The sequence below is a fragment of the Cornus florida genome, unplaced genomic scaffold (genome assembly GCF_030987335.1).
Source record: "Cornus florida cultivar Cherokee Brave unplaced genomic scaffold, ASM3098733v1 CherokeeBrave_3.0.0_Hap2_Chr11, whole genome shotgun sequence".
In the NCBI taxonomy this organism is placed as follows: Eukaryota; Viridiplantae; Streptophyta; class Magnoliopsida; order Cornales; family Cornaceae; genus Cornus; species Cornus florida.
In genome coordinates, this window is record NW_026775581.1 from 135,198,191 (window position 1) to 135,222,616 (window position 24,426).

A 24,426-nucleotide genomic window follows, 5' to 3' on the forward strand; every position below is an offset into this window, starting at 1 on the left:
CAATAGAAAATTCAGTAAAACGATTAAATATGTCATTCAAAATATGTTGAAATTCTGAAGGGGCATTTTTTAATCCAAATGGCATCACTGTCCATTCATACTGTCCAAAAGGTACACAAAAAGCTGTTTTGTACCTGTCTTCTTCTGCAATCTGTACCTGGTAATATCCAGATTTAAGATCAAATTTAGAAAAGATTACAGCAGATTGTAACTTATCTAAAAGATCTTTGATGTTGGGAATTGGGTACCGGATCCAACTCAAAGCAAGATTGAGTGGCCGATAATCAATAACCAATCGAGGAATTCCTCGTTCCTTTTCAGCATTTTTATTGACATAAAAAGCTCTGCAACTCCAGGGGGAGTAGCTAGTAGTGACAAGCTTCTTAGCCATTAAAGAGCTGATTTCAGTTTTACATAATTCCAAGTAGTCAGCTTTCATGTGGCTGGGACTAGCTTTAGAAGGAATCATGCGATCGGTAAATCCCTTTTCATAGGGTAAAGAAACAATATGCTTCTTTCTGGCCCAAAAAGCATTAGGAATTTCATTACAGATTTCCTTTAGAAAGTTTTGTCGTAGTGACTCAATTTTCTGTTGCTCACTGGGTTATACCAATCTTTGATTAATTGCTAAGGAGGATACCTCCTTTTGCAAATAATTCAGTTGTTTTTCCTTAAAGATAATGTTATCTTTAAGAGCATTGATATGCTTGTTTACTGGTGGGGTCAAGAACTGGAAAGTAATTGACTGGCCATGTAAATTAGAGCATATTCCATAAGAATCAATTTTCTCAATTGGCATAATCAAAGCTAAAAAGGGGGTGCCCAATATAACTTGTTGTGCCATATTCCTGATGAGTAAGAAAGTAGATGGTAAACAAACTCCTTCTTTACAAATGAAAACATGATTAAGTTTATACTTAATCTGCATCTTACCTCCACTTGCACTGGTAAGACCTTGAGTGGTTTTCTCAAAGTATTGAGTAGGAACCAATCCTTCCTGTATGCAGTTCATGTCTGCACCACTATCAACTAAGGCAATTGCATTAGTGATTGTGTACTCCTGATTAATTACCAAATTGATAGATATATACCATTTTTGGTAAGTAACTTGATTCAAGAGTTGGAGATAATTAGTACCTTCTGATTGAGGGACTTCATCATGGGATGATGAAGGTGGAATTGCAGATTTTGCTTTTAAAAGAGTAATTTCCAAATTCATCTTAGTCTGACGAGACTTTAATTGACGAATTTCTTCTTTTAAAAGATTAATCTCTATTTTGAGATCAGGGAGATTAGCAGGACGAGAATTTTGTCCTTGGTGTTCTAATCTGCTTAGAACTTCTTTCATGCTGTAATGATTTTCTGCTCTCAGAAAATCTGGATTATCCGTATCCTCATTAGATCGTGCCAGAGCAGAACCTATTTCAAAGACTTTCATCTTTATTTGAGGATCCTGGATATGATCTATAAGATCCAATAAGGATTGTTGAGTCGAAGTCAAAACATTTAAGCTTAACCCATTCATCTCAACAATTGCCTTATAATAATCATCATGCGAGGGATTACAGGAACATCTAGGGTTTTCAATCTCTGCTTCAGAGGAAGAAGAAGACTGTAATTCCATAACAACATCCCCATAATCACTTGATGATTCTGATTCAGAAGAACTAGTATTAAGTAACAATTTACTTAATTGAAGTCTCAGTTCTTCTTCGATATGAAGACTACTGAGTTTCTCCTTAGTTCTGCACTTGTTTGCATAGTGGCCGATACGTCCACATTTGAAACATTTAGCCTCAGCTTTGGGTTTTCCTTTACCTTTTGCTTTAGAATTATATTTCCTTTTAGGCTTAGTATACTGTTTAGAATTATCCTTTTCCTTTGAATAATTTTTTCTTTTGGAATACTTCCTTTTATAAGGTTTTTCAACCTTATTTCTTTTCCTAGGTTTAGGATAAGATAAGGGAATCTGGTAGGCAAATTGATCACAAAATTCACCTACTTCCTTTCGACCAGTTAATCTTTGTGATTTTAACTGGGATTGTAATTTCAGATCATTACAGAGAGCTAGACCTTCCTGGATAACAATGTTGACTAGTCCACCATAGGTATAGTTTCTGTAAGGGATAGAGATACCATTATTCATATCTCTAAGCTTTTTCCTGATTCTTTCGGCAAAAAAGGTTGGTAAACCATCCACAAATTTTGCCTTCCAATGCTCATGATTTGCATCATTGAGTTGGAGAACCTTTGCCAAGAATACATCTTTATACCACCGAAAATGAGTTAAAGATGGACATCGTAGATTCTGTAGAAGTTCACGACTCCGCTCACTATTAGCACCTTCAGGGCCAACAAAATGTTGGATAATAATGCTAATAACGATTACTAATATAAGATTAAATAACAAGAGTTAAACAGACTTACAGAAAACTTTCTTTATTAAACTTCAAAGCTAGTACAGAGAAATATTACAAAAGAGAGAAAAGGAAATTGAAAGATACATTGAAGGGAAACTTTGCCCTCTATTTATACATAAAATGGACTTGAAATTATCAATTTGAAGTCCGCATAGTGCATGGGATCGTGTGCCGAAATAATGCAGTCGGTCGGCCCACCACTAAGATTTGTCTCCTTATCGGATGGAAAGTGGATATCTAATGAAGGAAATACTGTAGAACCAAAGATTTTGGGAAAAAGTTCTTTGGCTGCTTCTGTCGGCAGAATAAGAGGAATCTTTACTTTTTGGGTGGATTCATCTTGTCCATCAAGTGACTGGTGAGAGAGTCCCAATAGTCTGCTACTGTAGGCGCATCTTCAGAAATAAGATCTTCATTGGGATCTTGTGCATAACCGGCTAGACAGGAAAACTGATTACCGTCTTGACTGGTCTGGCTAGAGACTGACACCATGGATGCATCATCTCGTACTGTAGGAGTGAAGGAATCAAAGGATTTAACAAATTTGGTCCTCATAAAATCCATGCATTTAACCATTAAATCAGTTTCGGTAATTAATGGTTGTTGTTTTCTGATCATATCTTTAACAAGTTCAAATGGGTTAAAGATTTCGGGTTCTGGAATAGTTAACTTTGGAATCTTATCCATGTATTCCAGTGTTTTCTTTCTGATCTGATGGAGGAGGGCTTGGATAGGTTCTTGAGTCATGCCTGACCACCATCGGTAATAAAAGATCCTCTGGAGGACTGGTAACTTATCAGTGGTATAACCACATTGGAAATCCCATTTCTAAATCCAAGGGATTCCAAATTCAGTAAAGAACAATAGGGTGGATTTCCCTACAGGAATATTATCCTGCCCCCGTAATTGAGGATGAAATTGTTGCCATGGTAAGTATAATTGGCTGATGGATTCGGGCAACATATCCAGATCAGGGCCAAATATAGCCCACCAGGGTATAACCCAGTTGGGGAAATCAGCCTTAACTGATTGAGGGCATATCTTGAAGAACCAAGAATGCTTATGCTTCGGATTTTGATAAAAGAACGAATATGTCCAAGCTGAGATATAATCCCAATAATTATAACTGTGACCATAGGATATTTTCCTTGGCAAATTGGGATTTAATCCCCAGTCACTAGGCCGTATAAGCCTCTTAAAGATAGCTTTACTATAAGTAAGAGGACTAGCTTTGGAATTCGGAAATTGCTTCGTGTGGTTGATCTCCACAGAGGAAGTTTCAGTAAGAATGGCTTCATAGATATATCTATGGCGACCATCCGGTGCAGCATATTGTTGAGTTTGGAAATATCTGGATTTTACTTCCCAAGGATCTGGCATCCATTGCTCATCTTGAGAATCCAGTATCAGTACTGTTTGAATATACCTTTGATTAGGTATCCATGGAGTTTCTTGTTCAAGAACCTCTTTCATGGTTGGTTTCTGTTGTTTTTGCTGGGAACTGCTGCTTCCTTTAGAAGGTGTGTTGAGCAGATCAGCAACATGTTCCAAATATGGAAATTGATCATCAGTGAGTGGTATAACCACTTTGGCCTTAGCCTTGTTTTTGCCACGAGCCTTAGGAGTATTACCCCGGCCCTGCCCATGGGGGGGCGGATTCATGAACCCTGCAAAAATTCACGAGTTAGAAAATCAGGTAAAGAATTAGAACTGCCTTTAATATATTCAATAGAAAAATCAAAAGCAGATAAATCAGCTTTCCAACCAGCAAATATCTGTTTGGACACTAAATTCTTTACATCTTTTTCCGGTACTTGTTTAGCAGCACTACAATCAATGCGTAACAAGAATTTCTGATTGATTAAATCATCTTGGAATTTATAAATGCTTTTAACCAAAGAAAGAATTTCCTTTTTGATGGTTGAATAATTTAATTGTGCATTTTTCCAAGTTCCTGAAGTGAAGCGAATAAGCTCCTCTGTTCCTGTGTTTGGATTTTTCTGTTTAAGAATACCACCGTATCCAATATTGGAGGCATCTGTTTCCACAATTTTGAACCATGAAGAATTGGCTAGAGCTAAGCAAGGAATTTGTTTGGCTCTGAGTTTAATCTTCTGCACTGCCTTGGTGTGTTCCAAAGTCCATGGGGAATGAGATTTCCTTAACCTGGTGTACAAAATTGCTGTGTCCTGTGCAAGATCTCTGTAGTGGTTTCGAATATAATTCAAGCTACCCAGAAATCTTTGAAGCTGAGTTTTATCCTTAATTTCATCTGGAAATTTAGAAGCAAACTCAATACTGCGATTAATAGGTCTAATTTTCCCATCACAAATTTCATGACCAAGAAATCTGACCTTAGTTAAAAACAGTTTTAGTTTAGGAGCAGAAACCACTAAACCACTGCGGTAAATGACATCTTTGAAAATTTTCAAGTGTTTATAATGCTGATCTATGGATTTTGAAAATATGAGAATATCATCAATATAAACAATAGAAAATTCAGTAAAACGATTAAATATGTCATTCAAAATATGTTGAAATTCTGAAGGGGCATTTTTTAATCCAAATGGCATCACTGTCCATTCATACTGTCCAAAAGGTACACAAAAAGCTGTTTTGTACCTGTCTTCTTCTGCAATCTGTACCTGGTAATATCCAGATTTAAGATCAAATTTAGAAAAGATTACAGCAGATTGTAACCTATCTAAAAGATCGTTGATGTTGGGAATTGGGTACCGGATCCAACTCAAAGCAAGATTGAGTGGCGGATAATCAATAACCAATCGAGGAATTCCTCGTTCCTTTTCAGCTTTTTTATTGACATAAAAAGCTCTGCAACTCCAGGGGGAGTAGCTAGTAGTGACAAGCTTCTTAGCCATTAAAGAGCTGATTTCAGTTTTACATAATTCCAAGTAGTCAGCTTTCATGTGGCTGGGACTAGCTTTAGAAGGAATCATGCGATCGGTAAATCCCTTTTCATAGGGTAAAGAAACAATATGCTTCTTCCTGGCCCAAAAAGCATTAGGAATTTCACTACAGATTTCCTTTAGAAAGTTTTGTCGTAGTGACTCAATTTTCTGTTGCTCAGTGGGTTGTACCAATCTTTGATTAATTGCTAAGGAGGATACCTCCTTTTGTAAATAATTCAGTTGCTTTTCCTTAAAGATAATGTTATCTTTAAGAGCATTGATATGCTTGTTTACTGGTGGGGTCAAGAACTGGAAAGTAATTGACTGGCCATGTAAATTAGAGCATATTCCATGAGAATCAATTTTCTCAATTGGCATAATCAAAGCTAAAAAGGGGGTGCCCAATATAACTTGTTGTGCCATATTCCTGATGAGTAAGAAAGTAGATGGTAAACAAACTCCTTCTTTACAAATGAAAACATGATTAAGTTTATACTTAATCTGCATCTTACCTCCACTTGCACTGGTAAGACCTTGAGTGGTTTTCTCAAAGTATTGAGTAGGAACCAATCCTTCCTGTATGCAGTTCATGTCTGCACCACTATCAACTAAGGCAATTGCATTAGTGATTGTGTACTCCTGATTAATTACCAAATTGATAGATATATACCATTTTTGGTAAGTAACTTGATTCAAGAGTTGAAGATAATTAGTACCTTCTGATTGAGGGACTTCATCATGGGATGATGAAGGTGGAATTGCAGATTTTGCTTTTAAAAGAGTAATTTCCAAATCCATCTTAGTCTGACGAGACTTTAATTGACGAATTTCTTCTTTTAAAAGATTAATCTCTATTTTGAGATCAGGGAGATTAGCAGGACGAGAATTTTGTCCTTGGTGTTCTAATCTGCTTAGAACTTCTTTCATGCTGTAATGATTTTCTGCTCTCAGAAAATCTGGATTATCCGTATCCTCATTAGATCGTGCCAGAGCAGAACCTATTTCAAAGACTTTCATCTTTATTTGAGGATCCTGGATATGATCTATAAGATCCAATAAGGATTGTTGAGTCGAAGTCAAAACATTTAAGCTTAACCCATTCATCTCAACAATTGCCTTATAATAATCATCATGCGAGGGATTACAGGAACATCTAGGGTTTTCAATCTCTGCTTCAGAGGAAGAAGAAAACTATAATTCCATAACAACATCCCCATAATCACTTGATGATTCTGATTCAGAAGAACTAGTATTAAGTAACAATTTACTTAATTGAAGTCTCAGTTCTTCTTCGATATGAAGACTACTGAGTTTCTCCTTAGTTCTGCACTTGTTTGCATAGTGGCCGATACGTCCACATTTGAAACATTTAGCCTCAGCTTTGGGTTTTCCTTATCCTTTGCTTTAGGAATATATTTCTTTTTAGGCTTAGTATACTGTTTAGAATTATCCTTTTCCTTTGAATAATTTTTTCTTTTGGAATACTTCCTTTTATAAGGTTTTTCAACCTTGTTTCTTTTCCTAGGTTTAGGATAAGATAAGGGAGTCTGGTAGGCAAATTGATCACAAAATTCACCTACTTCCTTTCGACCAGTTAATCTTTGTGATTTTAACTGGGATTGTAATTTCAGATCATTACACAGAGCTAGACCTTCCTGGATGACAATGTTAACTAGTCCACCATAGGTATAGTTTCTGTAAGGGATAGAGATACCATTATTCATATCTCTAAGCTTTTTCCTGATTCTTTTGGCAAAAAAGGTTGGTAAACCATCCACAAATTTTGCCTTCCAATGCTCATGATTTGCATCATTGAGTTGGAGAACCTTTGCCAAGAATACATCTTTATACCACTGAAAATGAGTTAAAGATGGACATCGTAGATTCTGTAGAAGTTCACGACTCCGCTCACTATTAGCACCTTCAGGGCCAACAAAATGTTGGATAATAGTGGTAATGAGGGTGTAAACCGCATCAGGAGCAGGTCCTGCTTGTTGAGTAGCTTCATCTTTAACAAGCTTGGTAGCAGAAAAGATTTCAGCTTTCTGAATGTCAGTGAGAACATTATCCCACCATCCTTTAAGGATTCCTGTAAAACCGGCAACGACAATCTTAGCAATGGTTGGGTCAGTGTTGTTGTTGATTTTACAAACTTGGCTATACATCAACATTTGATGAATAACCTCATAAATCTGATAATCAGATTTGCCATCTATGTTCCATTCATAAATGGTTTTGCCATGAAAAGATTTCTGTGTATGAAAATAATCTTCTTCATACAAGATATCTTGAGGTGTGGGTCTGGGATAATAATATCTACTCGGAGCAGGGGCTGTATTAGAGTGGATATTCTTATCATAGACAATTCGGTTTAACTCAGGCATCTGAGTAAAATCATTTTGGAATACCTCAATATGAGGTAACACATTCTCAGAATCAGAACCAATTTCAGATTCATTATGGGATAAAGTCTGAATTTTGAGTCCTTGAATTTTCTGAGTAAGAAGAGTAAGAAATTCTTCATTCTTCTTAGGATGTGTCAGATTGAAGCCTTGAACTTCAATTGCAGGTTTTACCAATGCTTTGGATAAGGAAGCTTCTGGAGGAGAAGTTTTAACAGTAATACACTTAGTATTAATTGTATTTAATACCGTGTCAATTCCTGTTTCAATTCTCCCAAGCTGGGACCCTATCGTTTGTAAGCAAACATTAGTATAATTGTTCTGCCTGTAAACATGAGAAATGTCCTTTTTAGTAGCATTACAGGATGGATCAATTATTCTGGGTTGGCTATAAGCCTTGGTTTCCACTTTAGAACCACTGTCAGGGTCAATTCTTTTCAGAATTAGATGTTCAGTGGGAGGATGGACAGAGTGAAAAACCTTATCTTCAGATGTGGTCCATGGTTTTAGAAAATCATCCAATATGTTTATATTAACAAGAGAATGATTGGTCATGTAGAACCAAGAAACAAAAGGTATAACCATTTTGCGTTCTTGTAGAAATTCATAAAATTGGGTTTTAAAAAGCTGTAATTGATTTTGGTCAAAAACTTTAAAATACCAATTTTTGAATTCTTTATATTGGTCCTGTTGAAATTCAGTATTAATGGCAATTCTATCAGGAACAAAATCCATTAAAACTAATATTCATGAGGGTCATTGATGTCTGTAGGATCATCAAATTGATCCTTGACAGATTCATTTCCGATTCCCATTTCAGATGGAGTTGGGCTGAATTCAATTCCAAATTGGCGACGAGACATACCTATTGGTGCTTTCTCGTAGACTCCTCTTGGAATTTGATTCTGAGATTGCTGTATTCCTTTCAGCTTGAGTTTAGAACCAACCGCTTCAGGGAGTTCTTCCTTTCGGTAATCCGATGAGATCGAATGGCGAGAAGGAGGACAAGAAACATGATAAGGAATATGACTTCCTTTAGATGATGTAGATCTGGATAGATCGATGGATTTTCTGAAATTCAGAAAAACATCACCATCTTGGTCCTGAATAACACAGTCTAAGCTATAATTAGCAATTGGCTGTGCTGGAACGGCATTAGAAATCGTCCAGTGTTCAGGAAATGTTATCTCACTCCAAGGAATCATCCTTTTTGTGGCAACATTTGATGTGTATATTTGGTATCAGAGCCATGATGGCTTAATTTCTTATTGTTAATGCTTTTTAGGTTCTGGTAGCATGATTATTATCGTAATTATGTAATGAACAATATGAATATTATTCTGTCTAAATTATGTTTATCCCAGATTCAATTATGGGTCGTCCAAAAGTCGCGTTGGAATGTTTAACCCGTTTTTGCATTAGATTGCTGCACAGGGTATTGTTTCCAGTAAATCGTTGACAGACGAGTAATAGAATCTCTCTTAAGCAGAAAGACGACAGAATAGTAACTTACTGTTCACTATATAATATTATAATATTTATACTATGCAGACCTTAAAGCATTAACAATAATTAACAGACATGTTACAACCATCTTCTTCCTCCTCTTCAGGAATACAGGAAAACCAGGATTCAGAACTGGTAAAAAATACGGAAGTAGTGGAATGGACCAATGTTCAAAATAAATTGAACAGATGGACGATCCCTCCAGTAAGTGCAAAAAGCATTTACAAAATCGGAATGCTTAATTTAACTGATCTATGGACTATCAAGACCATGGAACAGACCATGCAATTAAGCACTAAGGATACAATAATTAAGTTATTGTCTTCCCGTGACCTTCAGAGGCACATCCATAACTATAAGTACATCCATATAGGTTTAATTCAAATTGCTTTTAAACCTTTAACCTTGTTAGGTATGGATGCTTGTATTCAAGCAACCCTTAGGGATGCTCGATGTCTGAAATTTCACCCTTCCTTGATGGGTGCACTGGAAACCAGTCTATGTCATGGACCGGTTTATTTTAATGTCTATCCTAGTCTGAATTTATCTTTGACAGATAAAAATATCCATGAGTCAGTCAGTCTTAGGGTTCAGACCTATGGGTATGATTACTTACCTGGATCAGAAGTGATAAGTGTTATTTATCGCATCCATTACAAAGTACTTGATACTATGTGTCCCAATGCCATACGCAAAGACTCTAAAGGAGGAACAGCGTTATGGGATACCAACATATACACATCAAATGTTGCCACAAAAAGGATGATTCCTTGGAGTGAGAAAACATTTCCTGAACACTGGACGATTTCTAATGCCGTTCCAGCACCTAAAAAGCATTAACAGTAAGAAATTAATCGTTATTAGTATAGATTTTCTCTCTTATAAGAGTGTGAACAAATTTGATATTAAGAAAGTTTCATTATAAATACTTAACTTTCATTTCAAACTAACTCATCAAACTTTTTAATTCTTACTTTTCATTCCAAACCAACTTATCACGTAACTCTCTAAATACTTCCAATTGCTTCTAAAATATATTATCCCAAAATTTGGGATAATAAATTTTAGAAATTCTTAATGGGATGGATTTAGAAATTCTTAATGGGGTGGGTTAATATTTTTTTGAGCAGGTTAATATTAATAATAATTTTTTTTTTTAACTGGGCTAAAATTAGCTATGATTAAAATATATATATCTATATATATATATATATATATATATATATATATATATTTTTGGGGTGAATTTGAGCCCACCAAAGCATACACATATAGATTGCCCCCAAGCACAAAAAATCATATCCCTCCACCCATATATTCAAAAACTTGTGAAATAAGTTTAATTTTTGGAGGGCAACTTTTAAATTCATAGATTCAAAGTCGATGCTTTTTCAAAATCATGTATGTTTTTCGAAAGTCTAAGGTGGACATGGAGAAATCCCTAAAAAGAATTACTTTGGTAAGGCGAACAATCCACAATGACACTTGCCAAAGAACTTATGCCAGTTCTAATTACATACATTCACTTACGCTCTGTTTTCTCTGCAACAGTTTGAAGAAAATTTATCACTTCATACCAAAAAAGAGAAAAAGGAAACATGGAAAGCGTGTATTAAAATTCAGAATTAGATCAGAGATAAAAGAACAGTAATATTAATAAGTCATAGACTCATAAACCAAAAGCTTCAACCAACCCCTCCACAACCCCATAGAGGAGAAAGGAAACCTTTCTAAGAGCCACTTTCTAGTGTAACAAACACACAGGTTCACACCCAAATCCAACTCAATAATAAAAAATTAAAATGTTTAAAAATATCACACAAATTAATCAAAAATTAAAAGAAGATAAAAGAAGTGGAAAGCACAAAATAAAACAAGAACATCAAAATTTATTTAAAAAATCAAAAGGAAGAAGCAGATGTACATTCAAATTCAAAGAGAGTCAATCAATCAGCATTGAATGATGTGTGCTAATCACATATAAGAACTTCTTCAGTTCTAGAAGATTTTTCAGGAAACTTGGCTAGATGAAGGAAAAACTTGGGCAAAATTGAATAAGAGAACAAACTAATAAAGTGTAAGTCTCTCATAAATTCATAAGGTAGTTTATCACACAAAATTAACTTGCTGGACAGAACAAATGGTTGTTACCTACCACAGGCAAACTAAGAGAATTATATTTCTAATATTGAATGCTCATCAAATTTCTGTCTCTAGTCTAAAACTATACATTAGCTAACACACTCTTCCTAATGGCATCCATGTTCCTGACTAATATGAAACACTTCGATAATTTTCAGTATTATACATTCCCAGGACCAAAACGTTACAAAGAAATAGAATTAAGATTAGAAAGAATAACTCAAGTACCTTTCTCTTTAACCATCTTACGGATGTTCTTCTTTTGCACTTTAAAACATTCCAGCGCAAGTATAACTGAATCTCAGACGTCAGCTGGTGCCTTCCAGTTTGGTATGCAGGGTTCATGGTATCTTGTCATAAGAAGTCATTAGCAAAAGCAACCATTCATACTTTTCTACATGGGTCCATTAGATGAGAATGTGTTACGCAAAGTGATTATATGCAACGAGGATGCAAATACTGGAATCAGGAAAAAGGAAAGACAAAAGTAACTACTAAGTGTCCCACCAAAATGATAACTCAAAACATCGCAATGCAGTTGGATGGATGACACAGAATCTAGTCATGAGCAAAAGTAACCTGTTAAAGGGTCATCAAATGAGTTGAAAAGTAAAAATTTATGCAAGATGTATGTGGATGCTGGAATCAGGAAAAAGGTGGACAAGGAACTAGTTAGTGTTCCACCAAACTAGCTACTCATATACAGCATTTTAATATGATGAAAGACATAAAACCTGTCATATTATCTGCCCAATGCCTGCTTTTCGTGACTGAAAATTTCCGCTAAATTCATCAAGCTCAATCATATTTGGACTGTCTCACTACCATTGATAAATCATCATAACTATGCCTATTTTATGGATGCTCCAGAACAGAAAGAATGTTGACAAACTGAAACTTAAAAATAAATTCAAGAGTTTGAGAACTCCATTGGCAATTCAAACACGCCCAGCCAGCTCATCAACATAAAATGTTCAATTACAGAAATTTGGTGGCCACATAACCAGAGTAATTCCATCTTGGTCACCATAGTACTAAAGTCACAGAATCACCCCCAGAGTTACCATCACAAAATTTGCAAGATTTACAATTCCAAATGCTACTAGAACACAATACAAAATGGCGTCATTCTATTTGGCCATTGAAATACTTCCCATTAAAATGTCAAAACATACAATTTGAAGCATAAAAGCACAATGAGACGTGCTTTTAGTCACAGCAGAAAATCAGATGAACGGAGAACATGTGCAGTTTCTTGTTGCTTCAAAGACAAAATAGTAGTAGTTCTCTAGAAACTTCTCCTAAATCTACTTTTTCCTGTGCCAAACATTATATCAGATATTTGAAAAGGTTAAATAAGTGTATATACCTATTTATATATATATATATACTTCTCAAATTCTAAGGAAAAGATTTAGAAAAGTAACTATGGACATGGTGCCCCTGCTTTGACAAGACTCATACCCAGAACAGTAATATGTCATGATAACATGAGATGGAACATCAAATGTGGTGTTTTTGTAGTATCATGTCAGCAATGCCAAGGGACTTACACCAGGTGCTATTACAAATGTAAATTGAATCTGCTGAAGTTTAGAATACCAGCCTTAAAACATAAAAAGAAAATTGCTCAATTCAACTCAACAAAGCCTTTTCCCAACCGCTTGGGTTGGCAACATGAATATAATTACATTAAATGAACATAATTATATTAGTCTTTGTGGTTTGTAAAATGAGGAAGACAAAGTGACAAACCAGCTTGAAAAAGTTGACATATCGAAGGGAAGAGGAAATATTGTCATTGCAATAAATAGTTAATACACTTGTAGAAGTTAATACACTCGCATCTTTCACTAAAAAATACAATGCAGTATGGTTCAATCAACCATGATGACAAATGACTCATTTTCAGGGAAGAAGATATACAAGTCAAAGCAGCAGAACTGAACACTTCAATACGTGGCAAATTGGCAATAGATCAATCCAGTTACTGGTTAGGAAAACTAGGCTCAATTCTAAATTTTGGAACATGTTCTCAATTACAATGGCATAAAACACTGTTTTTGACCTCAGAATCTCATTTTCTCCTAGTTGATAATAAGAACACATTTTCAAAGCATATTAAGCACAATTTGGAGAATAAGTTATCTGAGCCATATCCATGGGATTGACAGAATGACCAGATCTTCAACTTATTATGCAAAGAAAGCATAGTACAGATGATCTCCAAAAGAGGCAATACAGCTATACAAATAGCATAAAATTAATTTGAAACCAGTAGAAAGAAACAACACAAAATATCCGTTACCGGATTCTCAGTATTCCTGCACAAGTAGCCCAGTTATGCGTGTACGTCTTAGTGCAGGTTCCTGTATGGATTATGACAGGAAAAAAAAAAAAAAAAAACAACGAAAAGAAAAAAAGAAGAAAGAAATTTACAGTGCCACCGCTTTATTAAACTTTGACGATTTAAAAAACTGAAATCATGAGAAACTGTGACCATAAATAATAAAAGGAGTCATCTTTAAACGCTAATCAGCTAATAAAAGAAACAGATATGGTAAAAGACTACTGCAAAATAAATGAAGGATTTTGTTATTCTCACTATACTAAAGTATATATAATCCTTACACTCAATGGTATGAGCTTGTATAAAAGACAATTATAATTCAAAGAAAAGTGACCAGGAAAGTCACTTCTCTGTAATAAAAATACTCCTGTATTCAAAGAAAAGTGACCAGGAAAGTCACTTCTCTGTAATAAAAATACTCCTGTATTGAATATCCTTCATATAGAATTGCAACCATATCATCACTACTTCTTAACCTTTCGAGTCTTCCTCGGGCCAGTCACTCCCATTCTGCCAACAGAACACCCACACCTTGCCCGAAACACAAGAACAGCTCTTCCATTAGGGGGTGCCATCTTCTTCAACTCGGCTTCTAGTTCTCTATGGTGGTAGAGAGGCAATTCAAACAAACCCTTTTTCACACAATCCTTGGCAGAATTATTTGAATTCTTCACAGAATCCTCTGTCTCAATCTGGATATCGAATTCGGCTGCCTGCCTTAGTCCACGACAATCTGGCTTCCCACATTTGGTACTTGTGCATACTGTCATTGCTGAAACAGCTATCACTGCACATAAAATGCTAAGTCCCAAACAACCATAAATAACGGGAGCACTCAAAACCTCCTGTTTCACCTCATACATGATTAATCCAACAGTCTCGACAATATTATGGAATACAAACTTTATATAGGGAAATAGTAAAAACCCACAAGCACCAATCACAGCAATTAGGATTACCACATCGATCACAGTAGATCGAGATCGGTGGCAAACAGGAACACTCGAGTGATTTTGCGAATTGGGTACCTTTTTATTCTTTTGTACTTGATTAATCTGCCTCAATTTCAAAGTAGGGTAAATTGAATTCACAGAATCAGCCATGTTTAAGTGCTGGTCAACCGAAATTGAGCTACGAAAAGACACCATTTTGTTTCAACCCAGAAATTAAAACCGATCTTTGAGAAAACCCAACAATCTAATCCAAAATCTAGATCACATCCACGAACTTATAATCAAATTTAGATCGACCAACCTTTGAAGAACCGGAAAACAGATTGGAGTTCGATTGCACCTGGGGAATCGAATTTTGTAGGTCGGCTACAGATATATCTGGTTCTCTCCAAGCCAAACTCAAATCTATAAATGATTTGGTCAAATTTAATTAAAGATTGAATAATAAAAAAAGATCGTAAATGTATAGAGAGATGTCTGTGAGAGAGAGTTTGGTCTTGGTTGGCCGGCTTGAGGGGTTTGATGTGCGATAGGAAAAGGATGAGTCATTAGTCATTCATTCATTCATATACAGCTTTTTATCACTCACCGTGTAAACCATCTCATCTAAATAGATTGTTTCAAAGCTTGAGAATGAAAAGTTTGAAAGAGAGAGAGAGAGGACAAGGAAAAGTCATGACTCATTATTATTCATTACGCGCACACAAACTGCTTTGCTTAAGCTCTCTCATCTAAATGGTTAGGTTAGACAGAGGGTCAAGAACGCCAAGCACAGAAGTGTTTGGAATTTTCGAGGCTCAAATGGAATGGGTTTCGTGGTTGTGGACTGGACTTCTTTCGTAATTCCATCTACTACTCAAATTTCAATTTTTTAGTAATGATGTTTTGCGGGATATGGCTTTCAATTAAGGTCATCAAAGGATTGGGCCTAATCTTGGCCCACATAATTCATGCTTGTCTCTCTTCTTCATTTTTCCTTTCTTTTCTTCTTTGCCAAATCCACCCTCAAATCCAGAAATTATGAGTAAATGATAGCCGGTTGAATCAAAATCAATAATTAGATTTCTTTGTAATATATATTAATATGCAGGTGCTCTACTGGTCGCGTATTATTTGGGGCATTTGGCCCGTGTTCAGAACCCACCAACATTATTTCTCCATTTCTTAACTCCTTTTTTTATTATTATTTTTAAAATGTAATATATTAAATTATTGCGGGTTGAATCAAAATCAATAATTAGATTTCTTTGTAATATATATATTAATATGTAGTTGTTGTGCCCAATGGTAGGGCACATATTATTTGGGGCCTCTGGCTAGAACCCACCAGCATCATTTTCTCATTTCTTAACTCCTTTTTTTTTTTTTTTTTTAAATATAATATATTAATATATTTATTCGATACTTCTGAAGTTCAGCGCGTCATTCTTGATTCAAGGGTTTGAGAGATTGACATCTGGTCCTCACTTGGAAGCTCACGCTTCCGAGGTTCATTTCTTTCCAGAGATGACTCTATGATTTCCAACATTATACTGGTTGATAGAGATAGAAAGATGTGACTCAAGATCCAGTTTCTCCGTGTCTACTATTTTTTTTTTTTTTTAATTAGATAATTTAGATTAGACCAAATTATCAAATGGTTGTTTTTTAATTAGATAATTTAGTAGTGTGGTAGGGCGTGTATTGTTTTGGACTTTTGACCCGTGTTCAGAACTCACCAGCATCATTTTCCCATTCCTTTACTCTCTCTCTCTCTCTTTTTAATTTAAAAAATGTAATATATTAATACACTTTTCTGAGTCCACTTTTTTCTTTTCTTTTTTTTAATTAGATAATTTAGATTGGACCAAATTATCAAGTGGATGGTCCAAAACCCACCAACATCATTTCCCCACTCCTTAATCTCAATTTTTTTTATTTTAAAAATGTAATATATTAATATACTTTTCTGAGTCCACTTTCTTTTTAATTAGATAATTTAGATTGGACCAAATTATCAAGTGAATGATCCAAGTTTACAAGAACATCTAATAATTTTTCATGTAGCCTATCTTTATTAATCTTTTCTTAATTTATTTAGACAGCTAACATTTCTTATTAAATATGATTTTTTGGGTTGTTTCTTTTATCTAGCATTGTGCATTGCTAGTCTTTCCCCACCACTATGTTTATCTTCTTATAACGTTTTTTGTAGAACTTGGTACAAATTATTCAACCCGGCCATTACCTACCCGAAAAAAACATTTTTCTACCATCACTAAGAGTAGAAGTCAATCAGCATGCAAAATGGTAATTGACAAACACAACCCTTTTTTTTTTTCTTTTTCTTTTTTCACTATTGACAAACACAATTGATTTGATAATTTTTACATTCAACTTAAAAATGTAATAAGTGATGAACTTTTGAAAAATGAAAATTTCAAAGCTACAGTGCATTGTTAGTCTCTCTCTCTCTCTCTCTCTCACACACACACACACACAAACACTTGTGAGAGAGGGGATACAGATACTGGCTTTTCACACGTTAGCAACTCTATTTAGAAAATTCTAACCAGCTAGTTGCATCACTGGTAGAAGGAAAAACTCATGGTCCAAGTAAAGCACCTTCCTTCTTATTGTCCGTACTATTTTCTTTTTTAATTTTTTGCTTAACTGCAAATTACAAGTGTAAAACTTTTTAAGTTCTTGCTTTTAATAATAAAACTGGAAAAGTTAAACTCATCACATAAACAGCAAAATCAGCTCATGTGTGGATACACCAAAATGACAATTAATAAGCGTTCCATTAGTTTTATAAATTGGGTGATGTGACCTATTGTTAGTTTTTTTTTTTTTTTTTTGGACCGGCCACTTGAGTTTTTATATATTTATTATTTTTATCTTGATTTTTTTTTTCCATTCTATTTTATAAACATGACATGTCTCCCTTTATATTTAATTTTAACAAACATATTTACTTAATCCCACATTGATTTTGATTAGATTTAGTGTCAATTACCTTTAATGAAAATTAATCTATGTTTTCTTTGCTTTTTTTTTTTTTTTGCTAATATATCAATGAATCTACGTTTTGTATCCATATCAAACCTAAGTTTACTTCTTCTTTTTTTATTTATTAATGGAGGTTATATATTCCTAACATCTACATCACTTTGCTTGATAAATCCAATGTTCTTGATTCTTTTTAAAATCCAACATTCTATTTCAAGTAAGATAGTTGATCCAATCATCGATTTATAATATAATATAATTTATGAATAATTTCAAAAAAATGGGGTTACGGTGGTCAAATACCAAAGTCAAAGTCAATATTTTCAAAAACATGAAATTTGTCTTGATTACAAAATTACCCCTCACCTCTCTTAGAAAATAACCATATTACCCTTTCACCAACTTTCCTAATTAACCAAAACCTGGATCCTGTTAGCCGGCGGAAGTCATCAGGTACCGACAATATCTTTCCCAAAGGATCCGCCGAATGTGGTATCAAGGTTTTCCGATTGTGGTGACGAGTTTTTTGGGAGTAATTTTCAAATAACATTTGATCCTCAAATTCAAAAGGATTTTCTTTAAATTCGAAGAAAATGGTATGTGTCTTTTGATTAGATATTAATTCTGAGGAAGAAATTGAAGCTCAGAAAAACAACTAAAACCGTGGCAGTGCCATGGAGTATGTCTTTTTGGATGGCAAAGATGGTGTGGGTGACGCTGAGTGTAACATTATTTATTAATTGTGTGGCTCACATGATTTGGACATATGATATATTTCATTAATTAGTGGTTAAGTAAATAAATATCAAATTAATATTATATTATTTGATTAACTTATCAATTACCTTTTTGGTAATTAATTATTGGAGAAGTATTTTTCTATTTATTTCTTACTTTAATGGAAAGTAGAATTAAATTTACTAAAAGAAAAACTAGTTCTCTCTCTATCTTTATAAAAGTACATATATCCCATCAATTATGTATGTTAATGAAATAACACGTATAATGTTTATGTGTATAAAAAGGCCAAGAGAGATAAATCAGTTTTCACGTTTTGTTTATTGTGCAGAGTTGCGGATTAGTTCATTGGTAAAAGATCTCAATATTGGACTTGATCTCAACAAGATTTGCTATCATGGATCGAGGTATTTATATCTAACCATATTTATTTATGCATTATAGATATGTGATCAAAACAAAGAAGTTCTAAGATCTTATGATTCATGTTTATTTGTGATTATTGCTTGACACGAATTTTTAAAGTTTACATGTGGTATCAGAGCTTATGATTTAGGAACTCATTAGTTTCCCACTAACGTTGCATAAATAATATTTTTAATTCAATCAGATTGTATGTGTGTGTGTGTATTCTATGCTGATTTCGTTGGTTCCATGATGAGGTTCATAAATAATATTTTTAATTCAATCAGATTGTATGTGTGTGTGTGTGTGTGTGTGTATTCTATGCTGATTTCGTTGGTTCCATGATGAGGTTAATGAGCGTGGCTTGTGTTAACGAAATTGAATTGCCTCAAGTATACATTATGTTTTGTTCATTTATTTTAATCGATTTCCGAGCCTGGAAGTTGATTACCATATATATATATGTGTATAATAAAACAAACATGATGCATGCCTTTTGATTCCGAGCATGACTAGAATAGCAATTAAAGTTGAAATAGTTGGTTTTTGCTTCTTGCGTAAATCGAGATGATGAATTTTAATGCTAGCTATTTTTTTTTTGGTACAAACTTATATAAGTATATACTTGTTATCATATATCATTAATTACACATATAAAAAGTTAACGGGGAATGATTATGTAAGTTAAGTTTGTGATTTGCATGATTAAATAGTTTTATAGATTTATTTATTTTATTAGAAATTTAATTTAATTTTATTAGACATGCAATTAAATTATTGTTTTGTATCCCTACATACATACATATTTGAGAATCAATTTTAAATTGATTCAATTATGATCTTCAAGTTCGAAAATAAAATAATATATTTTATTATGTATATAAAGTAAAATAATATTTTTATTAAATTTTCGGACTATTAAGTTCCTGGGATCGAACCTTCTTATACTTGGATCGATCAATATGAGTATGTGTATATAATGTTAAATGGGTAACTTACAGATGAATTAATCACTGTCTAATTTAATATTCATATTATGTAAAGATTGGTAGCTACCAAAGTGGCCCAATCATAATGATTGATGAATATTAATTTTTGTAGTAGACATAATTAATCATAAATTAGTTACTAGCTAATTTAATATTCATATTATGTAAAAGTTGGTAGCTACCAAAGTGGTCCAACCATAATAGTTTATAAATATTAATTTTAGTGGTAAACATAATTGCAATATTTCATGAATTATGATACTTATAATTTTTTATGATATTCATGAATATTGGGTTTATTTGACCATGAGAAATAATTCCTCAAAAGGAATTAATTTTCAACTGATTAAATAAAAATTAAGGGGTTGTATGCAATTTTTTTTTTTTTTTAATTAGACAGATATAGGATATCCAAATGTAACTTATTTGTTTAATTAAATAATGCATCACCAATGAAGATATACATATAAATACATGTAAGCATAATTATTAGTATTTTATAGTTGTCACCCAAAAGGTACTATAGTTATACATTGTATTTATATTTTTAAATTATACATACGTGTTGTTAACTGAAAGCATTATTGTTGTGAGTATTTTATCTTATTATGTTTGTTTTATTACATCCCTTAATTTGCATAGTATATTTATTCTGATTCTTAATAAGACTAACTTTTCATAATGGAATGAGTAAGTTAAGTTCAAAATTTAGGTGTGCTAAATCTTGATTTAACATTTTAAATTTAGAAACCTATTGTGATTACTGATAAAGACAGCGAGGAAGAAAAGATCTCCATAAAGTTTGGGAGAGATCGAGCAGATTAAGTATTATGGTTATACGAATAATTGTACCCCATAGTGATAGTGCTAAGGAATATTTGACTAAAAGAATATTTTCGTATTGTAGATAAATATCTAAAATGAAAATTATTGATTGATATCACTCCTATGTATTTTTGTTGGTACTCATACCATGTATGAACATATTTTTGAGATGACTAATGTTGTAACAAATTTGAGAACCTTATGGATGATTGTGGATGATAAATTTTTCATTCAATTTATTCTCAATTTCTTGTTACTCAGTATGGGTCATTTCGAATTAAGACAACTGGAAGTGAATGAATTGACCATTATGTTAATTTAGGAGGAGACAAGACTTAAGTAGCAAGATAATCATTATATTCATCTGATGACTCAAGAAGTTAGAAAGAAATTTGGAAATAAGCTTGAAAAGACATTAAGTGAGCAACACCCAAAATTAAAAGATTTAGGTAAATCTACTAAAAGAAAGGAATGTAATAATGCAAAAGTATTATTTATGTATTGAACACTTCTAGAAAGATTATATGAAACATAAAGGATGATTCAAAATATTGAACACTTCTAATTCATGATATGTTGATTTAAGTATTAATGTTTATGTTTTTAATAGATGCAAGGATTTCTTAAGATCTAAACTATAAATTCAAATGAGAATTTCTTATTTATGAGAATTGAAAAAAAAAAAAAAATTGTTGAAACCATTGTGACATTATGTTTAGTGTTAGATAATGTATTTTATTTAAATTGTTTTAAACTTTTTATGTTTATTCAATTTCTCTTAATTTGATTTTATTTTAAAATTCTATGTTAATGATTTTTCTTTTAAGTTTGATAATGATGTTTATTCAAGAAATTCTAATTTGTGAGTTATAGTATTATTGTTAATGATTTGTGTAAATTCAAACTTGATAGTTCATTTATTTAAACCTTTTTGACCTTGCATCATAAACTTAGAATTAAGAGTAGCTCAATTAATAAAAGTTCATTTATCTTGTGGCATATAAGAATGGATCAATATCCAATGAAAGATTGAAAAGATTAGTAAATGATAGGATTCTTCTGAATCTAGACTTTACTGTTTTTAGTGTGTATGTGTAGATTGTATTAATGGTAAATAAACCAAACATATTAAAAAATGACCCACAAGAAATACAAAGCTTCTTGAAATTATTCATACAGATATTTATAGACCTTATGATGTTCCATCTTTTGGTAGAGAAAAGTATTTTATCACCTTTATAGTTAATTTTTTCACGTTATGGATATATCTATTTGTTGCATGAAAAATCTCAAGCTGTGGGTACTCTTGAAGTATATATAAATGATGTTGAAAAACAACTAGATAAAAAAGTGAAAATCATAAGGTCATATAAAGGTGATGAATATTATGGAAAGTGATAAGGATAAAAATAATAGGCAGCTCAAAGTCAAAAGAGAAATAAGATAAGGGTAAGGGATATATCTTACCCAAAATCTCCATGGAATCGTAATACCATATGTAACCAGAGTTACCATTCCTGTAAGAAGTGAACGATATCATCTTGGATCAGGGAGAATCTCGCTTGAAAAACTACTACCATTAATGCTTCTATAAAAGAAAGGATCAATCAACCTAAAAAGGTACGTCATAAATTTCATATTGAATCCTTATCGGATATTTAATCGTCGAGCACTAACTTGATCGTCGGAGTGCACCCGACCGGCACCACGCCGGTCATCACTTCTCTTGTCTTGTAGGAATTGTCACAGACTCCGGAGTGTGTAAATTTTTGGCATCAACAGTTGGCGCCGTCTGTGGGAACGTATATTAGTCCCAACAAATTATGGTTCGTACAAGGAAAATCTACGACAAAACTTAAAAGCAATTCAGTCCCTTTACAATCTGGCTTTCTCTAAAAGAAAGAGAACAGTTCATGGATTGCATGGCCAAAAGTAAGGGTACAGTTGCTCAATCCGGTAAAATTGCTAGAAAGTCCCGCCCGACCGCTAGCAGTTGTTTTATCATCGCTGTTAACCGGGTAAGTTTCATGCATTATGCGTATATCAAAATATATGTGTACACTTCCTCACATGATTTAAAGAGAAACAATTTTTTATGTGCTTCCAATTATCTACAAAATATTGTTCACCTACATAATGATATAGTTCACCTGAGGACCCTCCGATAAAATACTACGCTTTGAGGGTATTGTTCACAAAAATAAAAAAATAAAAAAAAATATTGTGGGTACTGTTCACAGGGTGTGGAAAAAAAAAATTATTTTGTAAGTACTATTAACATGAATAGTACCCGCATGAATAGTACCCGTGGGTACTGTTCACAGGGTTTAAAAAAAAAAAAAAAAAAAAATTCTTATTCTAGAGAACAATCGTTAGCTCCATTGATAATTTTGGTCCTATGATGCTCAATGATAAGTTTTTGTCTTAATTGTACCTATTCTGATATATATAAATATGTATATATATTATCCGTTCAAACTGGACATCTGTTCTTTTATTTTTGCTTTGCTAACTTTGCAAATAGAAAGAGAATATTAGTGTTCCTTGTACACAAGAGGCAAGCTTGGGAATGGGGGCAGAAAGTTAACCTCTCTTATTAAAGATACGAGCTCACGAAACTCTGAAAAATCAGTTACTCACGAGGATGAACCTCCCATATTAAAAGGATAAGTTCATGAAGCTCGTAATTGCCATTCCCCGTATTATAAGGGATTCATATAAAAGCGCCCCGTACTAATTGTTGTCCTCCGTATTAAAAGGGGTCGAAATCAACTTGTAAAATATACTTCCCTTTTTAAAGGGCGAGCTGAGTGAAGCTCGTAAAATATACTTTCCTTTTTAAAGGGCGAGTTGAATGAAACTCGTAATTACCATCCCCATATTATAAGGGATTGATATAAAAGTGTCCCGTACTATAAGGGCCCGAGCTGAATAAAGCTCGTAATTGTTGTCCTCTGTATTAAAAGGGGTTGAAATCAACTTGTAAAATATACTTTCCTTTTTAAAGGGCGAGCTGAGTGAAGTTCGTAAAATATATTTTCCTTTTTAAAGGACGAGCTCAGCTCGTAAATATACTTCTTTTTTTTAAAAGGTAAGCTCATTCAGTTTAAAGAAAGCCTACTCCCTCAACTCATAAAGTTCGAACAAATCTTAAGAGATCAACCAAAAAAGGTCGCCCAACAAGGGTTAACCTAAAAAAGAAATTGATTTATGCCAAAGAGACGTCACTCAAAAAAACACTTTTGACATTCTCGATACTTGACAAACAAGCACGAGAATGGGGGGCAACTGATAAAGATAAAAATAATAGGTAGCTCAAAGTCAAAAGAGAAATAAGATAAGGGTAAGGGATATATCTTACCCAAAATCTCCATGGAATCATAATACCATATGTAACCAGAGTTACCATTCATGTAAGAAGTGAACGATATCATCTTGAATCAGGGAGAATCTCGCTTAAAAAACTACTACCATTAATGCTTCTATAAAAGAAAGGATCAATCAACCTAAAAAGGTACGTCATAAATTTCATATTGAATCCTTATCGGATATTTAATCGTCGAGTACTAACTTGACTGTCGGAGTGCACCCGACCGACACCACGCCGGTCATCACTTCTCTTGTCTTGCAGAAATTGTCACAGACTCCGGAGTGTGTAGATTTTTGGCATCAACAGAAAGTATGATGAAACGAGTTAATACTCTGACCGTTTACTAAACTCCTTAAAATGAATGGCATTTGTGCTCAATACACTATATTAGATATGCTACAGCAGAAACGTGTAATTGAAAGGCGT

The 24,426-nt window shown here is 33.6% G+C and overlaps 1 protein-coding gene across 1 annotated transcript; it reads right to left on the reverse strand.

Annotated features, from left to right (window-relative positions):
• Positions 1–13,951: 13,951 nt before the first annotated feature.
• On the reverse strand, positions 13,952–15,404 carry LOC132285024 (uncharacterized protein At5g19025-like). The gene has a single exon (XM_059787183.1). The coding sequence runs from the start codon at positions 14,875–14,877 to the stop codon at positions 14,194–14,196; it is 684 nt and encodes a 227-aa protein (XP_059643166.1). The 5' UTR covers positions 14,878–15,404; the 3' UTR covers positions 13,952–14,193.
• Between the last annotated feature and the right edge of the window lie 9,022 nt (positions 15,405–24,426).

Excerpts from the sequence above, each read along its gene's own strand:
- LOC132285024 (XM_059787183.1), bottom strand. The coding sequence starts at position 14,877 with ATGGTGTCTTTTCGTAGCTCAATTTCGGTTGACCAGCACTTAAACATG.